Source organism: Sphaeramia orbicularis, chromosome 24 (genome assembly GCF_902148855.1).
Source record: "Sphaeramia orbicularis chromosome 24, fSphaOr1.1, whole genome shotgun sequence".
Classification (NCBI taxonomy): domain Eukaryota; kingdom Metazoa; phylum Chordata; class Actinopteri; order Kurtiformes; family Apogonidae; genus Sphaeramia; species Sphaeramia orbicularis.
The window spans coordinates 18,046,460-18,072,202 of record NC_043979.1 but is presented as its reverse complement, the minus strand read 5'-3'; the positions used below and the strand labels follow the sequence as shown (position 1 = coordinate 18,072,202).

Genomic DNA, 25,743 nt, shown 5'->3' with positions numbered 1-25,743 from the left:
GATCTTAAAATGCTCCTAACAAGCGTGTGTCAAACTAAAATGTAAAAGAAATCCACCAGGTATTGAAACTCAAAAATGTTTAATTCTCATATATTTCTGATAAAAGTCTGACCAATCATTTTATTCGGTCCGAATGAAATAACTGGCCGAACCTGGCCAAGCCTCCTATCAATCATCCATTACGGCCGTCCAGCATCGGATCCGTTATCGCCGTCTCTGCATCCGATATGTGTACCTCTGAATCTGATGCTTCCCTCACGCTGCTCCTCCTGTCACTGACCACAGTCTACTGTCTAAGGATGTGAATGAACAGAACTCAAATGTACATGTGGAAGGGAAAAAACGGATTTATTAACATCAACAACAACTAAGGGGAACAAACAGGAGCCTGATGAATGAAGGATGGAGATAAAAGTCCGGAAGTCGGATGTACTGGACTAAACAGGTCTGCACAAAGCTAAGCTTTTATGACCGTGGTACTCATACAGATACATTTACATGGTGTCACACAGTGTAGGATTATCTAGGATGATAAATGTATGGATTATGAAACCTCAAATGTCCACGGAAAATTCGCGGAGGCCACACGTTCACAGTGCGCACGCCCGTCGCCTGGACATCTCATCTCCGTGGTGCAGTGAAGACACTGACCCAGTACCGCACAGACCACACCCTTAAATACAGGGTTTACTGATGGATCAGGGGCTGCGGGCCCGCGGCAGGTGGATGATGTATCTGATTACTGAGGGAGGAGTCCACAGACACACTGAAGCAGACTGGCCCTCTGCTTCCTCCGCGCGCATCAGGTGAGAGGAGGAGAGAGGAGAGGAGCCTCAGAGCTCAGGCAGAGGGAAGTGGGCGGGGCTTTGGAGGGAGGCGGGTTGTTCATGTTCAAACTTTTACTAAGTGCTGTGAGAAATGCCACATCGGTAGGTATAGCTTTAAGTTCACTGTGCACGAGTTTCACTGAGCCACTTACTCACACATAAATTAACTATGAACCATAAATCAGTGTGTGTACTCCTGTCAGATCAATGTGAATGTGGTGCTGTAATCTGTTATTACATAGGATCAGACGTGGAGTGGAATCGATTCATTATAAAAACCATATTATTGGACAAATATCCCCAAACAGGGGCTTGAGGTGATAAATGAAAAAATCCAGACCTGATAATACACTGGCTCCCCTTTAACCATTTTGCATCTTTGGTATTGTTTATTCATTGAAGCAACACAAATAGAAGCTGCTGTGGATCTGCACACTAGCGCAAGGTGATTCTTTCACTTGCTTTGGTCAAAATACACAAGTTTTATTTATCCTCTATGTTGCCGTTTTTTCCCTTCTCACTCTCACTATCAATGTGAGGTGAAGTGACCTTTAACAACTCAAGTCCTCACACTGTCTGGTAGAACTGTGAAAAGCAACTTCTTACCTATGGTTTGTGTGTAAACATATAGTAGAGGCTTGTATGTGCGTGGATGTTTGCATAAATTCGTCTGTTGTACGTGGTTAATTATAGTCATTCATGTGTCACTTTCATTGAACACGCTTCAGTTGATATTTCCTGCTGTTTGTCATTATGTAAAACACAGAGTATACACTTGCGGGTACATACACTTTTTGTTGTTTTTACATTTTTGTTGAATTTATGTTTTCTTATATGTCTATGTGTGTATATACAGTATGTGAGTGTGTGTCTCTGAGTGTAATGACGTGGGTGACATACGCTTTTTCAAGGCAGGCCTCCCTCGACATGTTCTGTACCAAGAGGTTGGATGCCAAGTTGAACAGCTCTTCTGCCCATTCCTGTAGTAAACAAACACAAAAACAAACACACACACACAGTCAAATGTATTTGCTTTAATTTTAACTTGTTTTTGTCTAGGTCCATCGTGCTAAAACAATAATGATAATGATATGAGCATCCGCACTGATGAACACTGATAACATTATGTACATAGTCGTGTCAAGCACCTGAAAAATGTAATTGTGTTGTTTCACAAAACTCCTCAAAGACAGAAGGTGTTTGGAGATGTCAAACTTTCATTTAAATCCTGGTCATTGATAAAGAGGATGTTAGTAAGGACCAAACAATACACACACCCATCCAGCACTAAAGCCAGGGTCACCATCAAAATGGTTTTGTGTGTTTAAGAGGTTCTTTACTACAAGATCAAAGCCAGTAATTCAAGGACACAATCTAAAAGTGTTTCTAAGAGGTGTCCAGAAACAACAAATACATTTAGCTTTTAGTAATGTGTGGCAAAGAAAAGAGTTGAAAAGTCATTAACAGAGGTTCTGTGTGTGTTTCACCATCACAGAAACAACAGCAAGAAAATAAAAGTAATGTCATGTATTAATTTTATTTAAGTACACTTTATTGTTGAATGCTTTAAAACACATTCAAGACCATTTTACTAACAGCTGCTGCTGTAAAATAGAGTGTGATGCTCTTTGAATGTGGACGTATTTTGGTCAGCTGTCAGTAGTTTCTATTGTTCATCACATTGCTCCGTACTGTATATTGTCAATGTCACTTTGACAGAGGAGGAGGACTTAAAAGATTAACAGTTAACTTGCTTCATTATCCCCGTGGGGAAATTCAGACTTGGCATTGTACCCATCCTACCACACGTGCGCACACACACACACACACACACACACACACACACACACACACACACACACTGCCTAATATTTACATTAGCACACACACACACACACACTGCCTAATATTTACATTAGCAATTGGTACTAGCACATAGTACGCATTAGGAGCAGTGAGCTGCCGCTGAAGGTGCTCATGGACCAACTATAGATCTTCATCAGGATCATGGTCTGGGAGAATTAACTTATATGTACCTGTTATAAATAGAAAGGGAATTTGGAGACTCCCAAGACTAAAGAAAGACTTCACTTGACTCTGACGTTGATTTATGACAGATGACGTGACAACTCATCCTGCTCAGGAAAATATGGAGAAGTCACATTTAATATTTGAATTACATTTGGTTGATTTCTAATACATTATGTGTTCATCTGTGCCAATTACCATCATTACTTTGGGAGGTTTGTAACTGATGCCTCAACCTTTCATCAGAATGTTACATGTCTCACCTTGCTTAGATTCAATGGGGCTCAATCTGACCTCCTTCATCTCCACTACTGAAATGTGGGAGCTAATTGAGGCTTTAAGGTTAAGGCTGGAGACTTACATGTCAATGACACTTGACAGTCGCTGCCCCCAATTTGTGGAATGCAACACTTTTGCACATCAGGTAAGCCGACTCAATTTCTGTTTTTAAATCCTCTCTTACAACATATTTTTTCTCTTTTGCTTTTAATTAAGTCTTTTATGTGTTTTATTTATTGTTATATCTGTGTACAGCACTTTGGCAGACTGTGTTGTTTTTAAAGTGCTTTATAAATAAAGTTGACTTAACTTGACTTGACTTGTTGCTTGTACATGAGTGACTTACACCAACCTCTATGTTCTGATGTGATGTCAGTGAAATTGGAATTTTTTTTAAGTAATTCATGTAAATTATCAATGTTATAGTTTTTAGATTAGATTAAATTAGATAAGACTTTATTGATCCCAAAATGGGGAAATTCAACAGTCAAGGCTGCAACAGAATAAAGTGCAGGAAAAAGTGTACATGCATAAAGATACTGCAAAAAAACAAGTTAGTGCAAAAACCAATACAAAATAATAATAATAATAATAATAATAATAATAATAATAATAATAATAATAGTGATAAGCACCCAATTTCCTCTTGGTGTGGATGCCCATTTATGTTCTATGTTGTCCTGTGAAACACTTACCTTCGCTATCTCCTCCTGGAAGGCCATAAAGTTCAGGTATGTGATGTTGACCATGTCGGGGCCGCTCACCACTGTCAGCATCCTGTTCTCCATCTTCCCGGCCAGGGTGCTGACATCCAGTAGCTCCCGCAGTTTGGCTTCCTACACAAGGAATAAGAGAAAAACAAAGAAAAACCATCAATTAAAGCACACCAAAAAATTCATAAAGTTCATCAAGATTTTCATTATATTTGAATTGATTCCATGACATGAAATAACTGCCTGATTCCTCTGTCTATACAATGTTGACAGAGTGAATCACAACTACATTTCTTGTGCAATTTGACCCAGAACACCAAGACAACAATCAAATCATCATATTTAAGCTCAATTTGATTTCAGCCACTTTATCAGCGCTACAGTGCATATACATTGGATCACATATCAAGTCCGACCTGCATTCAAAGCTTAGAAGCTGAAACAAAACTTCCACTCAACTGGAAAGGGAAATGACATAAAACAGGCCACGGAAAAAAGTTGATCTTTTTTCTTGGAGGAAGTTTGAGACAGTACTGCTTTGTGTCAGGGTATTTTGCGTTGGTGCTTCACAACAAAATCTGCCCTCTGAATGCACTGAACTGGAACAAGAACTGTCAGTGTTTTGTGGTTCACATCTCGCCGACAGTTGATTTGTGTGATTAATGAGAGGTCAGCTGTCTCAGACAGAAGCTGTTCAGAGTAAGGTGGAAGACTCCAGCCTCAGTGGATCTCAGTGTGACCTGCAGGTTCATATTACAGACAAACAGAAGGGGAAATAACACAGGTTAAGCTGCACTATGATAAGAAACGATTCTCAGTGTAAACATGTTACTGGAGCCAAGGAGCAGACTAATATTAAATGAGTGACATGTGATGTTACAGCGGTGACTTTTACTCTCAAAGCTCAACATTGCTATGAAATATCAAGAATTTAAGACTTATCTGCAGATCATGAAAGCTTACTGAACCCTCCTCCCTTGTATAACATCACAGGGCAAAACTTTTCACAAAATCCCATCACTGAAATCACTTGGCTGAGTAGATTTTGCAAGATTTTAATAAACTATTTTAATAACACGCTTCATATTTATGAGGAAAAATATCTCTAGCTGAAATCTTCCTATTTATTACATCTAATTCTCTGTAACCTTCATCACCCAAATCCAGCCGGTTAAATGAGTCTGTTGTTGCAAGGCAAATTATGTGCAGAAAACAGTCCAATTCACACAGAAGAATCTGTATGCAGCGGAGCCAATTGTCTGTGGAAAACTAAAGCAAACTAATTTTAGCAAATATACATTTAAGCAGCTTGTCTTTGGTGCAAATCGTATAAAAAAAACAAACTACAATGCCTCTGAGGTGCCAGAGAGGAATAACAATGATCTTTTTCTCTCCTTCGTGGCCCGGTACGCTAGCTGCATACAAAATGGTTGCTCTGGCTTAATTAACACAACAAAAAAGCCCTGTAAAGGATTTTGCAGTGAAAGCAAATGAGCTCCCACTAATTTAACCAATCAAACAAAGAGCATTGTGTCCTGTGTCACGCTGATAAATGTCTTCTACACGTCCCTCACGCCCCCCAATCAAATTCTGCAGCTTAGCGGCGCTCGTTATTATCATGCTCAACTTTTCTGAGGCAATACATATTCCTCTTTTAAGAATCTGACAGCCTGTCTGTAGAAAGCATGACAAAATACATGGGGCAGAGACTACAAAACAAATATAGGATATGATCTGAGGATTAATGACTGGTTTTCAGGAATCTGTGATTTACCAACAGGCCGACAGACAGGCAGTTTACTCCTCACTTAGAAGGCTGAGGGTTACCTGATCCTGGTCTTGACCACCAATCAATTGGACACAGAGTGCTGATTTGAATGTGGATCCATCACTGTCCACTTGTAAGTTCTGAATGCCACCAGCCCCATCAATCAAAGCATAAAAAGGCACTTTCAATTTGCTAAAACATACAATGCTAAAGTACCCTTTGAGGGATGCACTGGCATACTGCCGAAGATGAAAGGCTTCTGAGAACAGATGAGACGACAGAGAGATGCATATTTCATTTATTACAGAACTTGAACGTCAATGCAATTTGATGCTGTTTTGAAGCTGAACACACAGCTCAAGTCCTTGTAAGCAGTTGGCAAACGGTTGATCCGAGGGGAGCTGCAGGCACTCGAAGCACATCAGTAGGAGAAACATCAGCGGTTATGTTGGAAAAGGAGTTGGTTGGAGAGAAATAAACAGATGTGAGGGAGGCGGAGAGGAGAGGAGAGGAGAGGAGAGGAGAGGAGAGGAGAGGAGAGGAGAGGAGAGGAGAGGAGAGGAGAGGAGAGGAGAGGAGAGGAGAGGAGAGGAGAGGAGAGGAGAGGAGAGGAGAGGAGAGGAGAGGAGAGGAGAGGAGAGGAGAGGCAAAAAAAAGGGAAAATTGGAAAGAATAGCCGAGTGGGCTCAGCCATGTGAGTGAAATGTAATTTGTGCTGGTGCATTGTGGGAGCAGTTAAAGGCATGCCTGAGCTCTCCCAGTAACCATAAAGATCGGAGATTTAGAGCAAAAACAGGCAAAGGGTGGTGAAACGGATGGGATGGCATTTGCATGACGGTGCAGTTGGAGCGAAGTACTATTTTTGTGTTTCACAACTAAGCTCACCGTGAAGAATTAGACCGTGTTCAACACAAGGGGCAACAACCGCAGCTTGAAATTGAAGCCAATGTGGTCCCAGATGATGCTGACTCCAAAAAAAACAACAAAAAAAAAACCAACTGACTAATTGATTCCCATTCTGCAAACATCAACTCCTGTCTAGAAACACTCGGCCAATGATTGGTTTTTCATGGAGTCATTCTGGTCCCATTAACTCTATCCTCACTGAATCTTGTTCTAAGTTTTGGAGTTCCTTTTGTAAATTACTCCTCTAGTAATCGGATTTAGGTTTAGTTTGATGGACATCTGTGATCGACAGTTCTTCTACATACAATTTGACCATATTTCTGGTGAAAAAGTTACACTAGCAAGAGAAGAATAACTTACACAGAAGCTAAAGTCAGCATCAGTTCCATTATGTGGTCTGTAAAATGTAAATATTACGTTAAGATGATAATGATGTCATCACACACACCTGTACGCTAAACATATATCAAGTAGGTGAAACTAAAGGCACTTAAGCCCATATTTCCTCATCAGCATAGTCAGTCCATCACTTGTAACCCCTTGTGATTTCGTTCTTAATCAAAATAAAGTCACTTTTGGCTAAAAAAAAAAAAAAAAAAAGAAAGAAAAAGCAAGATGGTGATGGTCAAAATGCAAACTCATAACCTTAGCCCCCATACTGGTGGGTGATGTCACACTGGTTATGTCCAGTTCTTTAATATAGTCTATGATTCAACACAGTATTTAACCAGTAGTGCTTGTAACTATTTTTAGAGTGTATGCATGTGAAATGTGGGCTGTGTGTTTGTGTATTCAGGCCTGTGAGTGTGTGTTTATTCAGGCATGCATGGTTCATGTTAGCAGCTGCGGTATGTCAGTGTGGGGACATTTCTCAGTCACTTAGCATTCAGGTGGAGCTGCAGCCTGAGGAAATTCACAGACTTCCTCTTCCTGCCTTAGTTTGTCACAAGGCCCTACCTGTCACAAGCCATGAACTCCAACTGTGTCACACTCTGTTGGTCACAAGGGAAAGGATTCAGGTTGGCAAAGGCAAGTCTGCCACACCTCAGGTCATTAAACCTGCAGCACAGCACCTGTCTTGACTCAAATGTATGTACAAACTGCAAATGTCTGCACTTTTATGCCAACACAAATGAGAATGCACATACGGATGCACACACATCCTCTTTTATAAGATATGTGAGCACACACAGACACATCCGATCAAAAGAAATGTCAATATGAATGATTGATGATGACCCATCTACCTACACACATGCCAGTCAAAATGTTCTTTTAATACACTGCATCACAGACTGCTTTGAGTTGGTAGGGTGATTTCACACATGTATATTAGCAACCAAAGTCAGTGAGCACTAAATTAAGGGAACAGTTTATGAACATTGAACATTGCTTTCAAAACCCCACATGGTACCAAGCCAAATGTGAAAAGGAGGACAGCAGCAATATGCAAATGCAACAATCTGTAATAAAACTGAGCAGAACAGATGATGCTTTGCAAAATATGGACTGTGATTCGCACGCTGGACAGGCAGCAGTAGCAACATTTCATTCTTTTATGAAGTGTTTCTTTTAAAATAAAATGCTGTGCTGGCTGAAATAATTGACTAGGCTTCAGGAGAAGCTGTTTTAATAAGTGCATCGGTCACGGAGGGAATGGCTGGTGTACAAATTGTTTGCTTCATAAGACTTTCAAAACTCTAGTCTGTACCAAACCCTTTTTGGTTGATACCTTGAGAATAGCTGAACTTATGTTGACCCTGCCAGGCTATGCGGTTTGGAGCAGTTCACACTGGATTTTTAAAACATCTGCATGCGCTAAACAGTGGAATGTTCAAGATGGGAGTAGTTTCAGAAATCATTTTAGGGGACTGAGTAATTTCTTTTAAATTACTTATGCACATTTACAAGTCTGAAATGCGGCCACAAGAGTTGGATGTTATTATGTAGTGTCACCTAATTTGACATCACCCTTCCAAACACTTGTCTTCAAAATCAGCTACATATGGACCCCCTTCAAATCCTAAACTATCGGGAACACTTTAACATTGTTTCATATGAGTGCATGAGTGGGAGGCCTTTAAAGTTGAATCTAACTTTAACATCAGAATGCACAGGAGCATAGCTAAGTGTGTGGAGCTTTGACACTGCAGAGCATCGCTGCAGGTTGCAAGCAATGCACCACTTCTCCTGCTGCTGGCTAGCCTTGTTAACTAACAGAGCGGCAAGATCCTGCTGGTGGGGCAGTAAAAATCCTTGGGCATTTGGAAAGAAATGATGGGATATCAAGCTGGGGGTGATGTGCTCATTCTGCCACACATATACGACACAGATGCGTGTTTTGTTGTTTGTGCACCCATGTGTGGAAATAAATGTATACTGGTGGCTAAATGATGATATTCCTTAAGTTAATTACTCTTATGCCACTTTAATATTGTGTGAATGGTCTATTCAGTGCATTTGTTTGGTGTGTGTGGGTCCATGTACTCCCGCAGTTTGCAGAGGCGCTTGACCCACAGCAAAGCTAATCCTAAGATGACTCCCTCTCCTGGCAGTGCCTCATTTATTTAAAAGGGTCACGCTGCATCTGCAGAGCATGTTTTAAACATTAGCCACTTCATAACTTACACAGACAGAAAGCACTGAAACATTGATCCCATTAGAAGACGGAGCTCCATGTTTCTCACAGAGCTAAAACTGTTTCCTGTAAATGACCTTCCGAATCATCCATATGTATGCACATACACAGACAAAAAACATAGATGTCACATTGTACTTGTACATACATGTATGTCTGTCTGCCTGCAAAGACACATAAGAATTATAAGAATTGTTTAACCTATTGTCACACTTATCTTGGAATTTCTGTTCAATAGGAATACTAGGTTGCACGATTAAACCTATGCAAGAGCCCTGCAGCAGATTGCAGAAACTCCATGTAAACATATGCACACATAAATAAAACGTCCAACAACTTAAGTTCTGAAGAAAAAAAAAAAAAAAACATCTTACATTTCACACCCTCACAGTGGGAAACTAAAGTATGGCACATTTTTGCTACAGGGGGACACCATGTAGTTCAGCTTTAAAGCTTTTCTGCTGATCAAACGGCTTGTTTGATTCAGCTTCAATAGCAAGAGCCTTTTATATAAGGATGGGAGAGCCGTCTGCCTCCATTACAGCTCTGCAGTTTCATATTTTAAACTTCCTAAGCCTGGAAAAGGCCTGCAAATAATTCAGAAACGTTCTCTAGCCTGGGGTAAAAAACAGACACTATACAGCACAGAATGCACAGATACACCTCTCACAGACAAATACACTCAGTCAAAGAACATAAAAGAACAGAAAGGAATCAGGAGAAAGTCTCTGATTATGGAGCAACATCCTCTGTCTTGCATTGTCTGCATCCTGCTCTCATCCCCCTCATCCCATAAAGCTTACTGTCTCTGTTTCTTTTCATTATTCTCCCACATGGTCATAATTCATTTGAGCACTCAAGTGTCAGTGGATGCAGACCACCACAGTTTCATGAGGCGGAGAATTGCCCACAAGGCTGGGAGTAAAAGGTCAGTGCTTCATCAGTCAACTGTCAGATGCATCACTGACCACAGTATGGAACCCAGTGTGCAAACATTTGACTGTATGTGTGTGTGCGTGTGTGCCCCTCCATCCAAGACTTGGGGTTCGCTACTGGTCGAGTAAGGCTAATTTATGCTAGTCTCTTCAAATGCTACTTATTTTACTTTAATCCTTCCGGCTCTTTTGCTTATGACGCAGTTGCACTGGCAAATGTGCACCAACATCCGAAGTCTCAATTTGTGAATTCAAGAATGATGATGCTGAACTGCCAGAAGAAACTAGATTAAATAAATTAGCTGAAAACTACTAATTCAAGTTACCTTAAGACGGTATTAACCCTCTAAAGCCAAATGTGGTCTTGTCACACAGTGTGCATTTGATTGAGCAGTATTCTGGGTATCAAACCAGACAAAATAACTTCTTCATCATGTTATAATTGCAAAATCTGAGAAGATCATTAGGTCTGCAATGCATTTACAATAGTAATTTGTCATGGGCACTCATGCACTGAAGCACAGGTTGAGAAAAAAAATGCATGGGACAAGGTTGAAGGCTCATCTGGACTTACAATACAATACCTCATTCCAGCTCTTCAATAGGGGCATTTCATTAACCCTGAAGCAGTGAGACATGAAACTAGAGATGGAGAGGTGGACACAGGGGCGACTGAGAACACATATCATGCCATTTCCAAAATGCCAGCGCATCAGCAATAACTTGGGATGACAGGGACCCATTTCCATGTCTCTGGGAAGTGGACGAACATTCACACCCAATGCTAATCATGAACAGTGTAAGTGCACATGAGAGACTTAGTGAAGAAAGTGAGATTTTTTATTTTTTATAAAGGAACATTTCTACAACCACAATATTTCTAATTTCATCATGAATAATCTATTCACAGACTGCACTAGCTTATTAGAGTCATTCCTCTTACCGACTGACTTTATTCTACTTCAGAGCTAGACCTGTCTAACTCTTCTAATGTCTGCAGGGCAGTTGGACTCCAGACTCCAGGAAAACATATTAGAAAGAAATTCATAAGCTGGACTGTGTTTGATGTATCACTCCAGAAACTTTTAAAATTTTGTGGAATTCATTTTACTCGCTAGATCTAAAAGTAATCTATGTCATAATACTGGAAGGTCTCAGAGCATCTGTGTGTCGGCTAAAATTTGCTTAGAGGTCTTATTTATGTCTTTGTGCGTAAGAAATCTATATAAGTGAATCCCCAAAGGAACTTTGTGTTGGTAGGTGCAAGTTATGCAAATTTACAGGATTTCAGTTCTGTTGCAACATGCTGATGGTCATATGAACTATGTTTTCAGGTCAAAAATGTCCAATTTCATCCCAATTAGTGCTATATTTTCATGTCACAAATGGCCAAGTCATATTTTAACTGAATTTACCTGAAAAACAAATATTCTATTCTTTTAGATTCCCCAATTTTTCTTACAAGATTATATATTACAGATGACGTTTTATTTTTACAGGTTGCAATACGGAGTATGGTGCTGATCCATCCTGCTTATGTTACACAAATACATACATTAAGAATGTCACACGTCACTTTTTAAATCAACAGTTTTCTAATAATAAGCATTTTTATAAAGAAATAACAATTCTATATTGTTATTTACTCTTTAGTATGATGATAAATTATACAATAAATAATTATGATACTAGTTTTTGCACAGGGATCATTTGTGGAAACGGTGACATGGCTGCCGAGCATCAGTATGATGGGATCTGTAACAACCATGTCACATCCGTCCACTGACACATTTTGTGTTTTTGTGTCAGCTGTTATTGTTTTAGATCCACAATACTAACATTTATGAATAAGAGGATAATTAGCAATAGTAAGTATATAAGTTTATTACTAATAAAGTACTGGTACTGACCAGATCATCATGGGTAAAGTCACGTCCGTCCACCAGCAAAAGTTTTCACATACACATGCTATTCGAAATCCAATAATTCTGAAAATATAGCTTCCACTGTCAAATAATATCAGTAGTCTGTGCACAAATGTATTAGCATTATTTCAACACAGTTCTATGCATTTCTTACAACTTTTTTTTTTTTTTTTTTTTTTTACAAAAATGGCCACTCATTTGACCCCCTAAGTAAATTTTAGCCGGTGTGTATCTGCACCGTTCTGAGTAATTGAGACATTTTTAACTTGCCAATTTGGTATCTACAGTTGAAGAATAGTCCCGTCTCCACATTAAATATATCGGCAAGTTGATAGGACCAATATTTTGGGCAATATTAGTCATTTTGGAATACAATAAGCTTATACAAACATTTTGCTTGGTTAACTGAAAGCACAGTACCACGCTGCATGATGGGAATTGAAGTTAAAAACAGGAATGACGCATTTACAAACTTCAGGCCCTAGATATCAGTATTAATATGATGCGTGGTTCCCCACAGGTCAACACACAAGTAAAACATAATGACATTTGCTTTTTCATTAGCCAGACATGAAGCAGAAATGCTGTGATCCCAGTACATGTTGTCTGAAACACTCAACACATCCCATAATAATTACATCTAAATCTCATCTTGAATTCTTTAAAGCAGTGTATGCCTCGCAAGTATACAGGGTATGGCCGGCCCCTCACCGCTAACTCGCTCCTTACAGTATGTGTATGATAAGCCTACACAGTGACGTATTCTGAAAATGCCATGAAACTGATGTCCATATTGTTTTTCACAATCACACACCCCGTATTATAAGATGACAATTGACTTAAAGTGATTCCTTCCATTTCTTCTGACCTGGTAGTAGAGACGGTTTCATTGCTGGTTGACTGTATGTTTGTTGCTGCTGCTGCATGGAATTCCCATTCCCACAATGCACTTTGTGTCAAAATTTCCGAAAAGGCCCGAGTGACATATTGGTTTGGTATGTAAACAAATGGACCGCTTGTGCTGGACTCATCTTCAAAGTTGTTCACCGTGAGGAAAGTGATTTAGTTATGGAAGCACGGAAAGACTAATGAATTAATGATAATTAGGCTAGCATTGAGGATTTACAAATTTGAAGAAAACATGTAATGAAAGTCATACACTACTTTAAGGTTCAGTGTGTAATATTTAGTGGCATCTGCTGTTAAAGTTGCAGATTTCAACAAACTGAATAGTCACTGCCTCAAACACTTTTACAGTGGCAGCTAAAAATAAAAGAAAAAAAGACAAAAAAAAAAGGGGAGGGGGGCTTTGTTAGAGGTACAGTTTGTTTTGTGTGATCTGGATTTGACCCATGTTTGATGCAGTTTATGGTGTGTTTCAACCACATGTTAAATAGAGAGCAGGTTTTCCTTTTCAAGTGAAATCTAAACCTCCATTTTAGCCTTACACTTCTCATGTTGTAACTAACCTTAGCTTAGGTTTCTATGACAAGAGCGGAAGTCAAAAGGTTAAGGGTATATTTACTCTGGTCCACAGACTCTTCACGCTGGATGCGTTAAGGTGTATCCGTAAGATAGAAAAAGATAAGAGGAGGAAGACTGTTTGGAGCCACTAGACGTATAAACCCCATGCACATGACCCACTCTGGTTGTAGATACTGTACCAGGGGCTCATTTTCAGGTATAAATGCACAACTTTTCTTATTTTTAGATGATTATACACTAATAAAAATTGAGATGTGAATAATATGTTCCATTTCTGCTATGAGACCCCCTCCCAAACTCTCCCAAAATCTTTGACACTGAACTTTTGATAATAGAGTAAATAAGATCTACAAGTTTTCAAAAAGAAAAGGCTTTTATTCAAAACACTTACAAAATACATAATTCAGGGGAGAAGACTAAAGTCACCTGCCCCTATGACAGCGTTTAGGTGGAATAAAATTGCCAATTTCTGACAGCTGCTGACGGTGCTGCCCACAGTCTGGGCCACTAATTCAGTTCTCTGCCATGCATGTAAAAAATCTTGACATCTCATTCAGGGTGCTGTGTCGCTGAAGAGAAATATATTCTACATTCATCACAACGACTCCGCAACAACATTTGACGGCAAGTAACAGCCCCTCGATAACTAAATCATCCGATTTAACTGTCACCTGTCAGAAACTGTCGCATAGGATTGGTCACACAGGAGTAGTCACCACTTCATGTGGCTCCTCTACCACATTTTTTCAACAGGTCATCTGCTGAGCTGTTTGTGTCTGCAAGAAAATAACTCAGTGACAGTGGAATGATATACTTCTTTATTGTTATTTCATGTATTTGCTCTGATGCCATGACAACATATGGAGCACATGAGTAGTTTTACCACTGAATTAATGCATTAAATGATAATGTGAAAATGTGTAACTGATCAGATGTCAACCACAGAATTGACACAAAACAGTCAATTCCTAATCTGCGTTGTTCTGTGTTAAGTGGGCTAAAATAAATGAGTAGTTGACGATGTATTTATTACAACACAATGATAATATAATACTAGATAATGATAACAAAGGCTGCAGGTTATGTGTACTTACACTAGTGATGACTATGGATCTTTCAATGACTGCTCAGTCTGGCCCTTAGTAGCAAATGGAGCAAACACTGCATGATGTCAACACATTCTCATCTGTAGTCAGGCTGCATTGTGTTTAAAAAGACACCTATTACCATGTTGTCAGGTTCCTTTCACTTGTGGTATTACTACCTATGTCCTCTAGGTTAATTTGCACTGTGGATGTAGCCTTTATGTGAACTTATGGCCTTTAAAACAGTGGGGTGAAGCAGATTTAGCGTTTTCAAGAAAAATGTCAGCTGTGTAAAAGAGTAGAACTGAATAAATAAAGGAGTGTTATTTTACAACATGAAATGAACAGACTTGAAAGCATCCAATTAAATGCACACTGTTTTACAAAGTATCTGGGTAACAACAGAATGCAACAACAACTAGAAATGCTCCAACAAACTATTTACTGCATACTGCACCTGATATCTACTACAGGTAATACACATATTAGATATCTAATATAGTAACAGTAGAGAGACTTTAATGAAGGCAAAACTGTAATGATCCAATGAATGGATCAGAGCATCTCCAGATTGAAATCATGTTAGGTGTTCCCAGCTTGGTACCAAAAGTGGCCTAAGGAAGGACCAAATCTCAGTCCAATCCCGCATCTGTGGGAATATAATATCATTACCATCTACCTAACATTGTGTTATCCCCTTTTGCTGCTGAAAACAGCACAACCCAACATCTAGACTCCATAAGATCTCTGAAAGTGCAGCAGATCCTGGTTTGTTTGTCTGGCACATCCCACAAATACTCAATTGGACTGTAAATGTCCCCCAAAAAAAAACAAAAGTGGAAAAAGGAAAAGGCAATACAGTGGAACCTCGCAGTAGGAGTGCACCATAGTACGAGAAATTCACCTTAAGAGCCATGGCTCTTGAGAATTTTCATCTCGAAATTGGCAAAACGAGCAGGTGCTCCTCCCAACAGGTGCAGCCTCTGCCGGCTCACTTCACATTCAGGAGCATGAGCATTCAGATGGAGGAGGAGGTGACCAAAGTCCCTGTGATGGACTGTAAACACACACACACACGCCAGACCACAAACAGACCCATGTTTTCACTCACCTCCAAACTCAGCAGTCATGATCTCAACACTGGACTTTTTACCCTTTCCCACATTTCCACTGTCACTGTGACCAAGGGTGGACACTCGGCACAGCGGCCATCCCAATACGCACACATGCATTCACATTTTACTTTGAGTACATGCAGTGACACCAGCCGAACACAGATGGCAAAACAGTATTACTGTGACTTAAATAGTCAAATTCCTGAACGAGGACAGTGTAGTGGAGGAGGTTATCTCTACCAGTAAATCAAAAGAAGTGTTAGCAAAGTGGCAAGACTTTTCGGATTTTGTTGAAAAAAATCATCCAGATAAATTCTGTTCTGATTGTGCAGCTGCACAAGAAGCAGAACAAAGTAGATTTCTTTGGATAAGATTTAATGAAACAACCTGCAAGTGCACACAGTGAAAGTAAGGACAGAAAGAACAAATTAAGTGGAGAGAGAGAGAGAGAAAATACCAGAGATTCTTCTACTCAAGAAGATTCTCCTTCCAGAGAATATCTCCCATCCTCCTCCTCCTCTGTCTTCTTCACACACAGATCAGCTGGTCTTAAAGGTAAACAAGTTAATAAAATCAGTTTATTTGTTTTTAGAATTTTTATTTTCTTTCTAACCACAGTTTTTCTGGTGCAGTTTTGGGGTGCCAGAATGGATTAATGGATTAATTATGTTTCAATTCATTTCAATGGGGAAAATTGATTACAAGTAATTCTCAAAACGGTCTTGGAACGAATTAAACTAATTATTGGAGTTACCACTGTAAATCAATTGTCCTTTTTTAAACCACTTTTGGTAGGTACTACTCTCAGCAGACTAGGGACAACCAACGAGACCTGCAGTTGTAGAGATGTTCCGACCTGGCTATCACAATTTCAGCTTGAACGCCTAAAACAACCAAAACTTATTGTAAACTCAGCCCCTATTTGCACCTGGTATTAAAATGTGCAATGTATCCAGATGAGGAAAAATGCATGTTAAAGCATGGCTTGAGTCTGGCTCGCATTGTGTAACTGTGAAACAAAACCTCGAAAGTCTTTAAATATGCCATTTTTTTCTGGGGATGGACCCCATGCCATCTCCATTAATTCGAAAAAATGTTTATTAACAGCTGTTTGGGTCCTTATTTGCATATTCACTGAGATCCAACCACAACTCACACAAACACTGGAGCATGACACAAGAGAATACAAGATTATGCCGACATTAATGGCCAAAAACAGACTTTTGTAGCAGATGCCTGAGAAACAAGGGACATGAGAAGCAGACTGCCAGCATGGATTAAGAGGGAACATAAAAGCTTGGAGGGCAGGACATAAGGATAATTATACGGAGGAGACTAGCCGCATCTCTGACACTGAGTCCCTTTGCACCTCAATTCCGGGAATGTAACCTGCATAATAATCTGTTACAAGGGCACACATTCACAACGCAGAAGCAAAATGAGGTTATAAATTTTACATTTATACACGTACACTGGTGTATGTGCATGATTGGGTACCTCTAAATATCTGAGAGAAGGACAGATTCAGAGGGGAGAGACAGTTAGAAGAAATCTGACAGAATAAACAGAGGGAAAAAAAAGGGCCAAGAGGATGATTCAAGCTGTGTGTGAATCACTATGAAGGAAAGACAGAGAGACAGAAGGGGCAAGGGCCAAGTTTGATGAGGTGGAAGTAGTCTACCTGGCATGCACTCCTTCTGTAACTGGCTGAGCTCACATTGGGCAGACAGGAAGGCAGAGGCACAGGACAGGGGGGAACTGACCTCAGATACACCACACGAACTCCAGCAGGAGAAAAATAATCAACCACTGCGACTCACCAGCTCAGCACTTCTCATTAAGACATGCAGCCAACAGGACTGGGAACTTAGGAGCACATGGGTCAAATAGTTGAGCTGGCAATCAAATCAGACGTGAAGCCGTGGCTCAGCAGCTCGAGCAGGTCCGATAAATGCATCGCTGGTGGTTTGGTCGCTGGCTCCTCTTAGTTACATTTGGAAATAACCTTAAGCAAACTAAAGCGCTAATGATCCTTCCTTCCACTTTATGTGTTTTAGAGTGTATATGAAAAGACAGACAGGTCACAATTATTACATAATCCCCTCATTGCAATTATTTTAACTAATGATAACTCATACTCATCTAAGCTGGAACAGAAATGCCATATTTGATCAGTATTTCCGCATCATTTCCTACTGTTTGAGAATTGCCTGGTTCTGTTTTAAGGATGGGATCTAATTATTATCATCACACATTTCTTTGAATATTTCAGTAACCGGTTTTGTGTATTTAAGTTATTTTTCTGCAACTGTTTTTTTATAAGATAAATGTATTTTTGTAAATGTAAAGTAGTCGAAGTAGAGCTCTGGAAAAAAATAAGAGACCACTGCAAAATTATTACTTTCTCTGATTTTACCATTTATATGTATGTGTTTGAGTAAAATGAACATTTTTGTTTTATTCTCTAAACCACAGGTGTCAAACATGCAGCCCAAGGGGCCAAATCCGGCCCGCCAAAGGGTCCAATCCAGCCCACGGGATGAATTTGTGAAACGCAAAAATTACACTGAAGATATTAACAATCAGTGGTGTTAAAATCATTTTAATTCAGGTTCCACATACAGACACATACAGTCCAATTAGATTTCAAGTGGGTCAGAACCAGTAAAATATTATCATAATAACCTATAAATAATGACAACCCCAAATTCTCTCTTTGTTTTTTAGGTGTAAAAAGTAAAATTACATGAAAATGTTTACATTACCAAACTATACTTTCACAAAAAACATGAATAACCTGAACAAATATGAACAAATGGAAATGTCTTAAGTAAAGTTAATGCAATTTTAACAATATTCTGCCTGTTACTACATGTTTGGTGCGATTGTAATGCACATGTGTAAATGATAAACTGAGGCATAAAATTGTTAAAATTGCATTTGTTTTTCCTAAGACAATTGAAGTTGTTCATGTCATTCAGATTTTTAAGGAAACTTTGTAGATGTAAACCTGATCATAATATAATTTTACTTTTTTCACTGTCACTATTTTACTGGTCCGGCCCACTGGAGATCAAATTGGGGTGAATTTGGCCCCTGAACTAAAATGAGTTTGACACCCCTGCTCGAAACTATCAACAACATTTCTCCCAAATTCCAAATACAAATATTGTTATTTAGAGCATGTATTTGCAGAACATGACACAGTCAAAATAACAAAAAGATGCAGTGTTTTCCAATCTCAAATAATTCAAAGATATTTGGTGGAATAACCCTGATTTTCAATGACAGCTGTCACGTGTCTTGGCTCTCCACCATTGCTGTTGGATGACTTTATGCAGCTCCTGGCAGAGAAATTCAAGAAGTTCAGCAATGTTCGATGCCTTGTGACCATCCATCTTCCTCCAGAAGTTTTTAAAGTGGGTTCAGGTCTGGAGATTGGGCTGGCCATGACAGGGTCTTCATCTGGTGGTCCGTCATCCACCCCTTTATTCACCTAGCTGAGGCCAGGAGCATTGTCCTGATAGAAAAACCAGTCCTCAGAGTTTGGGAACATTGTCAGAGCAGAAGTCCAGTAGTTTTCAATAGTTATTTTTGGATTCCAGTTACTTTTGTGGTACTAATAGCACTGTTTTTGCCTACTGCAAGAAGATAGTGATGGCCACAGCAATGTTTTTTATACTTCTCCTTCTTAAATAAGACATGGAGCAGGTGTTCATTAAGTACAATAAGGTATGCTTGTGTTGGAATTAAACATACACAGGAATATTATGGCTGTCACACACGCAGACATGATGATTTCAGAAGAAATTGCAGCAGTCTCTTAATTTTTTACAGAGTTGTATGTGTTCCAATGTTCATTGTCAATGAATGTCTCTTCCTCTTCATTAGGTGCTAATGTTGGGTTTATAATGTACTGATTGCATAAAATGAACAGAAAATGACAAAGAAAATTAATGAATTAAATTAGAAGGATAACAGTTAATCCATTAAAATTACATAATTATGACACTCAACCACATGAACTGGTGAATAAGAATAAAAGTCACCTAGTCAAGGGTTAAATGTTTTATAGAATGACTTAAATTGACTGACATGAGTACAAACGAAATGTATGATAACCATATAAAATGCCCATATGGTACAATTTTCCTCCCAGGAGCTGATGTATGACTCAAAACTTTGAGAAAGTTGAACTTTTATTCCTGTTATTTTAACGTCCTCCCTCCATCTCAGCGTGCCCCAGGTATCGTGGCCATTACTCCCACCCACTCTCTCTGACTCATTCACATCAGTTCGTGGATTGGATGAACCCCATCCTGTTCAAGCTTTCCACCTAGAAGCAATCTTTCAAGGGTGACGCTAAAAACAGCTTCGAGGCACCACAAACTGGCAGGTACATAACTACAGTAATTATCGTGTAGTTGTACAGAAGCTCTATTTTAATAGAGACAGACCTGGAAAATGCTAACAGCCGCTGAATGCAATCACAACCTGCAGTACATCCACACGTGGAAGTGACAAATCATGAGGGTACATGCATGTGCGCTGGCATCGATGAAGGCACAGATGCATATACACCCCCACAGAGGCTAATAAACTCCAAGATGGTGCAAAAATAGGCAGCGAACATAAGCACCCAATAGATTGCTTTAACCGACAACATTTCAATTTCGAAACTCTCAAGAATTCCTGTTTTAGCTCAAAGTTATTCTGTATTTTGATCTCCCTATGGTTAAAAAACTAAGAAGCAATATATCCTCCAGTGTTAGTAACTACCCCAACACCCATATTCCATAGACAATGTACAAATATTGCCAAACAGATAAATCATATATATAGCATTTTTGTCTTTTTGTTCATCCTTTAGGCTCCTTTCCAAATCAATTTCTTTTTCTTTTCTGGTCTTGCAGAGACTCACAGTACAGGCTGAGTATTTGGAAAGAGGGCAATTTCCAGCCCTCAGTCCTCCCTCTGGCACCCTACTCGGGCCCTCTACAAACCAGCAGCCCCATTGAGAGGGGGCCCGCAGGGGAAATGTCCACAACGGGGTCCCGGAGTAAATAATTTAGATGACTCCCTGCTGGCACTGTGAGGCCTTGAGGCTGTGGATGCTGTGCCACTGCTGCTGTAAGGACGCAGCATATGTACTCTACCCTCTAGCTGTTTCCATTCTTGTCGTCTTTACTTACACCCCACCCCCCTCGTTTTACCTCTTTACAAAACACTCCAATATTCTGAGCTCCTCGCTGTGTAGAGGACACTGAGCAGATTCCAGCCCCGGTGACATCTTTCATAATTCTGACCAGAACCAATTGGGTTTATTGGGGACATTCCTGCAGGACTAAAGGGGGAGGGCTGTGTAGCATCTAAAGCAGTTGACATGCTGTATAAAGTAATAGTGAAGCTGAAGAGACGAGGCTGTGCTTTGTCTTTTTGTCGATGGAGATGTACACAGAGATCCTGGTTTAATTCATCCCTGGTTTTGCCCTGATTTGTTAGTTTAATATGAATGATACATAGTGAATTGGCTACAGTTCTTAGGTAGTGTAAAGCTGCACAAACTACAAACTTGCCTTGAATTAGTCTCATCATACATTTTGAGCTGTTTGGGGTAAAAATACGCTCTCTAAAAATCATACAAATGCAACAAACAACACAAAATCCTTCTATTTTGGAGATGATACAAGCAAATGACAACAAAATCAACAGTATATATGCAGGGATTAAAGGTGGCTGGAATGATGTGGGATTACATTCTGGCACCCTTTATTAATGGCAGTTTCATACATAATAATGTCAAGTGAGTTAATTTCTCGTGTGCTGTAGCAGCTTATGCCAGAGTTGCTCATTCAAACTCAAAGGTAATTTTTCCATTTCACCTTTATTTAACCAGGTTGGTCCCATTGAGATGGGGGATCTCTTTTTCAAGACCTGGCCAAGACAGCAGTAATGTCACACCATGGCTCACACTCCAACTATAAGCTGTAAGCTAACTATGTTAAGTTGCACAGTTGCCCAGAATTACACAAAGGGTCTTGACTCCCTCTTGTGCAATAACAGGTTGTCAGTGTTTGTAACTTAGATGAGAGGAGATGCAAAAGCATCACAGAAAGAAACAAAAACTATGAGAATGAATTGCAGGAAGAGCAATTAGATAGACTTGTATTCTCTCTACTCCATGTCTGGTGTCCGTAAATAACAGCTATGTTAAAGTTATTCATGAGAATGCAGTGTGTTTCTGTGGCTGAGACTGTGTTCTGTGATTTTGTGTGTGTGACAACAGTAAGACTGAAACACAAGATTTAATACATTTTATGAAAGCCAAATGTGAAATAGTTGTGTTTCAAGTGTTTATTCAAAGATAAATTGCATGTCAACATACAGGGGTTGGACAAAATAATGGAAACACCTTAAAAAATCAACAAAATATAATTTAATATGGTGTAGGTCTGCCTTTTGCCGCAATCACAGCCTCAATTCTCTGAGGTATTGATTCATACAACTTGTGAATTGTTTCCAAAGGAATTTTAAGCCATTCTTCAGTTAGAATACCCTCCAACTCTTTTAGAGACGATGGCAGGTGGAAATCGACGTCTTACTTGAATCTCTAAAACTGACCATAAATGCTCAATAATGTTGAGGTCTGGGGACTGTGCCGGCCATACGAGATGCTCAACTTCATTAGAATGTTCCTCATGCCATTCTTCAACAATTCTAGCTGTATGGATTGGGGCATTATCATCTTGAGGTGAAGGTGTTTCCATTATTTTGTCCAACGCCTGTACATTCATATGTAATGGACAGAAGGAAAGTCACGGTTAACAGTGGTCTCACAGGCAAACAAACAGTACAAATACTGAAATTAAAATGTTGATGAGCTGGGTTCACATGATGCATTGTGGGAACAATCGCACCACTGGGCAACTAATACTTCTGTCGGCATTCTTCTCACTTCCACTATATTCTCCTATCTCCTCATGGACATGTAATTGAACAGCAAACACAGACGTACATATTTTTGTCTGATAGATTCTTTTGTGGGGATTTAGTCATTTTAATAGCACAGATTCCTGATGTGCATATGTCCCACCAAAACAAGTTCTCCCCAAAATTAATTTGTAAAGCTAGTTAATACATCCATCCTGTACTTACCTCCACCCAAGACTGTATGAGTCATTTAAATAAGTACAAACTAGAAAAACTCCCCTATTCTCTAATGATATAGAATGAGACCACAACTGCAATGTGGGGGTACAAAATAACAATCAAGCATTAGGCTGCTAGGCCATAGCATAAATAGCATGTTCCAGTTTTTCAGTGGGCAGCATGGTGATGCAGTGGATAGCACTGTTGCCTCACAGCAAGAAGGTCCTGGGTTTGATTCTGACACCAAGATCTTTCTGTGTGGAGTTTGCATGTTCTCCCCCTGTTTGCATGGGTTCTCTCCAGGTACTCCGGCTTCTTCCCACCGTCCAAAGACATGCACTAACAGATTAATTGGTTAATCTAAAAAACTGACCATAGGTGTGAGTGTGAGAGTGATTGGTTGTTCATCTCTATATGTTAGCCCTGTGATGAACTAGCAACACATCCAGGGTGTACCCCGCCGTCACCCACAAGTAACTGGGATAGACTCCAGCACCCCTGCGACCCTCGAGGATAAAGCAGTTCAGAAGATGGATGGATGGAAGTTTTTCAGTTGTGGAGATCAGGTCAGAGGGCCCCTGAGGTGTAATTTTACATCAGCCTTTCACCTCTGGTTAGATTTCTGATTCATAAGCCTCACAAGACTACTCCACTGTCTGGGCAGTCACAAACGATCTTTGGTAAAACTGAATGTTCTTCAAATTCTAGCTAATTATTTCTGATGGGATGGCTTTGATGAAATCACAGCAAAGGTCCTACAGAACTTCTCATGCCAACATCAGGAGGTGTGCATTTTTGACAGCACGGTAATATGGGTCTTTTAGGCTTTTGTACAAACACTAGGGAAGTAGTCATTTAGAACCACACTATCAAACCCATGAACACACATCTCTGGAGAAAACGACTGAGTGAATTATATAATTCTATGCATAACAGCTCTAACTACGCCTCAAAGTCCTGATGTAAACATTTGAGGATCCTTGGTAAGCATCATGCATTGATAATTAAGATTTATCCTCTGTCTACAGTCATCATTTAGCCTTTTGCCATCATTAGCTTTGCTGTGACACAGAAAGTCTGCTGTCTCGACATCCCTGGACCATCTGCCATCCAAGGCCATGCCAGCCACCAATCAACCAGCCGCCTACAACCCTTGCATAGTGGCCCATTTGGTATGGCATCTGTGTGCACCACTGATCTGCCAACAAAGGATTAGAGAATGTTTAAACAAGTCCTTGGATATTTAACAATATTCAAACGGCCATCTAATCCTATGGTGTATGTTTGAGCTGACAGTGATCTGGGGACAGCCCATTTCAAGATGCCATGGTGTTAATGATGCACTGGGAGAAATCAACAGTCCATGCAGAACCAGGCACCATATCTGATTGTCTTTGATTCTGTGTGACCCATCGCTGATAAAAGATGATTATCAGTCCTTGGTTATTCTGCAACACACAATAGACACCAGTGGCTCCTCAAAGCTTAATTAGGTGGTCTCGGTGTCTAATGGAAGACCAGGAAACGTGTCCAGACAAAATACCTGCTGCTGGTTAACAAGGAAGAGCAAAACAGTCCAAAACAGCTTATTATAAGAGAAACCTTTGATTTTTGGGCAGTTATTTTTTGGCCATTCTGCTTTAGTTTGACAGTGACAGTACAGAGAGACAGGAAAGGCTGGCCGATGAGACAGGGGATGATATGCAACAAAGGGCCTGGAGCGGATTAGACGTGGTAGGCGTTCTACCAGGTGAGTTCATCTTTCACTTTGAATCTGCTTCAAAGTTTTTTAGATTTTCTTTCCTGCTTAAGACAGTAAAATCCCAGCTTCGATTAAAGTCACTGTGTTCGTTTTGTGCCCTGGCTACCATTCAGAAGCAGAATCACAACCAAGTATAGAGCCAAGTGGCAGCCTTTTGGACAGAAACTATGTCCCCTGATCTTTTAAATCACTCAACTGACTCTATTTGTGTAATCATACAAAGGCAAAACCAACAAGATACTGACTGAAATCTAGACTGGGTCAATTACTTTAGAAGATCATTCTCCTAGAAAGGTACTGGGAATCACACATATCATTTTGTTGCTTCTTTCATCTCCAACATTGTTAGTCAACCATTCGAATGTGAGTCAAATTAAATAAATCCTACCCTGTCTTCCACATTATAATTCACCCCAGGAGTCAGTAACCTTTACAATCTCAAGAGGCATTTAGGATGCAAAATAGAAAACAATCTGTCTCAAACATTATTTAACCTTGTCTAGAGGTTTTACATTCATCTGAAGTACTTTATTTATGATTATTTGGTGTGTAAATGGTGCGGCACTGTTGCACTGTGGTGCAGTGGTTAACACAGCAAAGTAAATCCCAGTTTTCCATGTGTTTCCACAGGTTCTCTCCAGCTTCCTGGAGACATGCACCTTAATAAGCTTTGTGGTCTTAGTGGTGTAAATTGGTGTGAATGTGAGAGTGAATGGTTGTCCGTCTGTGTAAGTCTGCCCTAAGATGAACAGGTGACACATCCAGGGTGTACTCCACCTTCACCCATTAGTATCTGGGCTATAGAAGCCATGCAAACCTCTCAAGGATTAATGAATGAATGAATGAATGGTGGGTAAACAGCATTCCCATTACAATAATTCAGTGTTTATGAAATGTATGAAATGTGTACAACTACAATAGAGAAAAAAGTCTTGCTATTTCCATAAAACAAATGAAGGATAAAAATCTCGTAGCATTTGTAGGGTTAGTCTGAACGAAGGCAAATGGAGTTTGCGCTATTGACTTGAGCCAAAAAAAAAGGCACCAGGCGCTAATGTTGCTATGCCACATATTTTGGTTGGAAAAAAGTGTCTGTACATTGTGCTTTAGGCCTACAGCCATGACAAC

General features: G+C 39.8%; 1 protein-coding gene across 1 annotated transcript in view; it reads right to left on the bottom strand.

The window, feature by feature from the left end:
- The window catches only part of LOC115415449 (1-phosphatidylinositol 4,5-bisphosphate phosphodiesterase beta-1), a 142,187-nt gene that overhangs the window by 64,196 nt on the left and 52,248 nt on the right, over positions 1–25,743 (bottom strand). Inside the window, 2 exon segments of the mRNA XM_075353460.1 lie at positions 1,728–1,807; positions 3,830–3,970. Coding sequence (XP_075209575.1) covers positions 1,728–1,807; positions 3,830–3,970 — 221 coding nt within the window.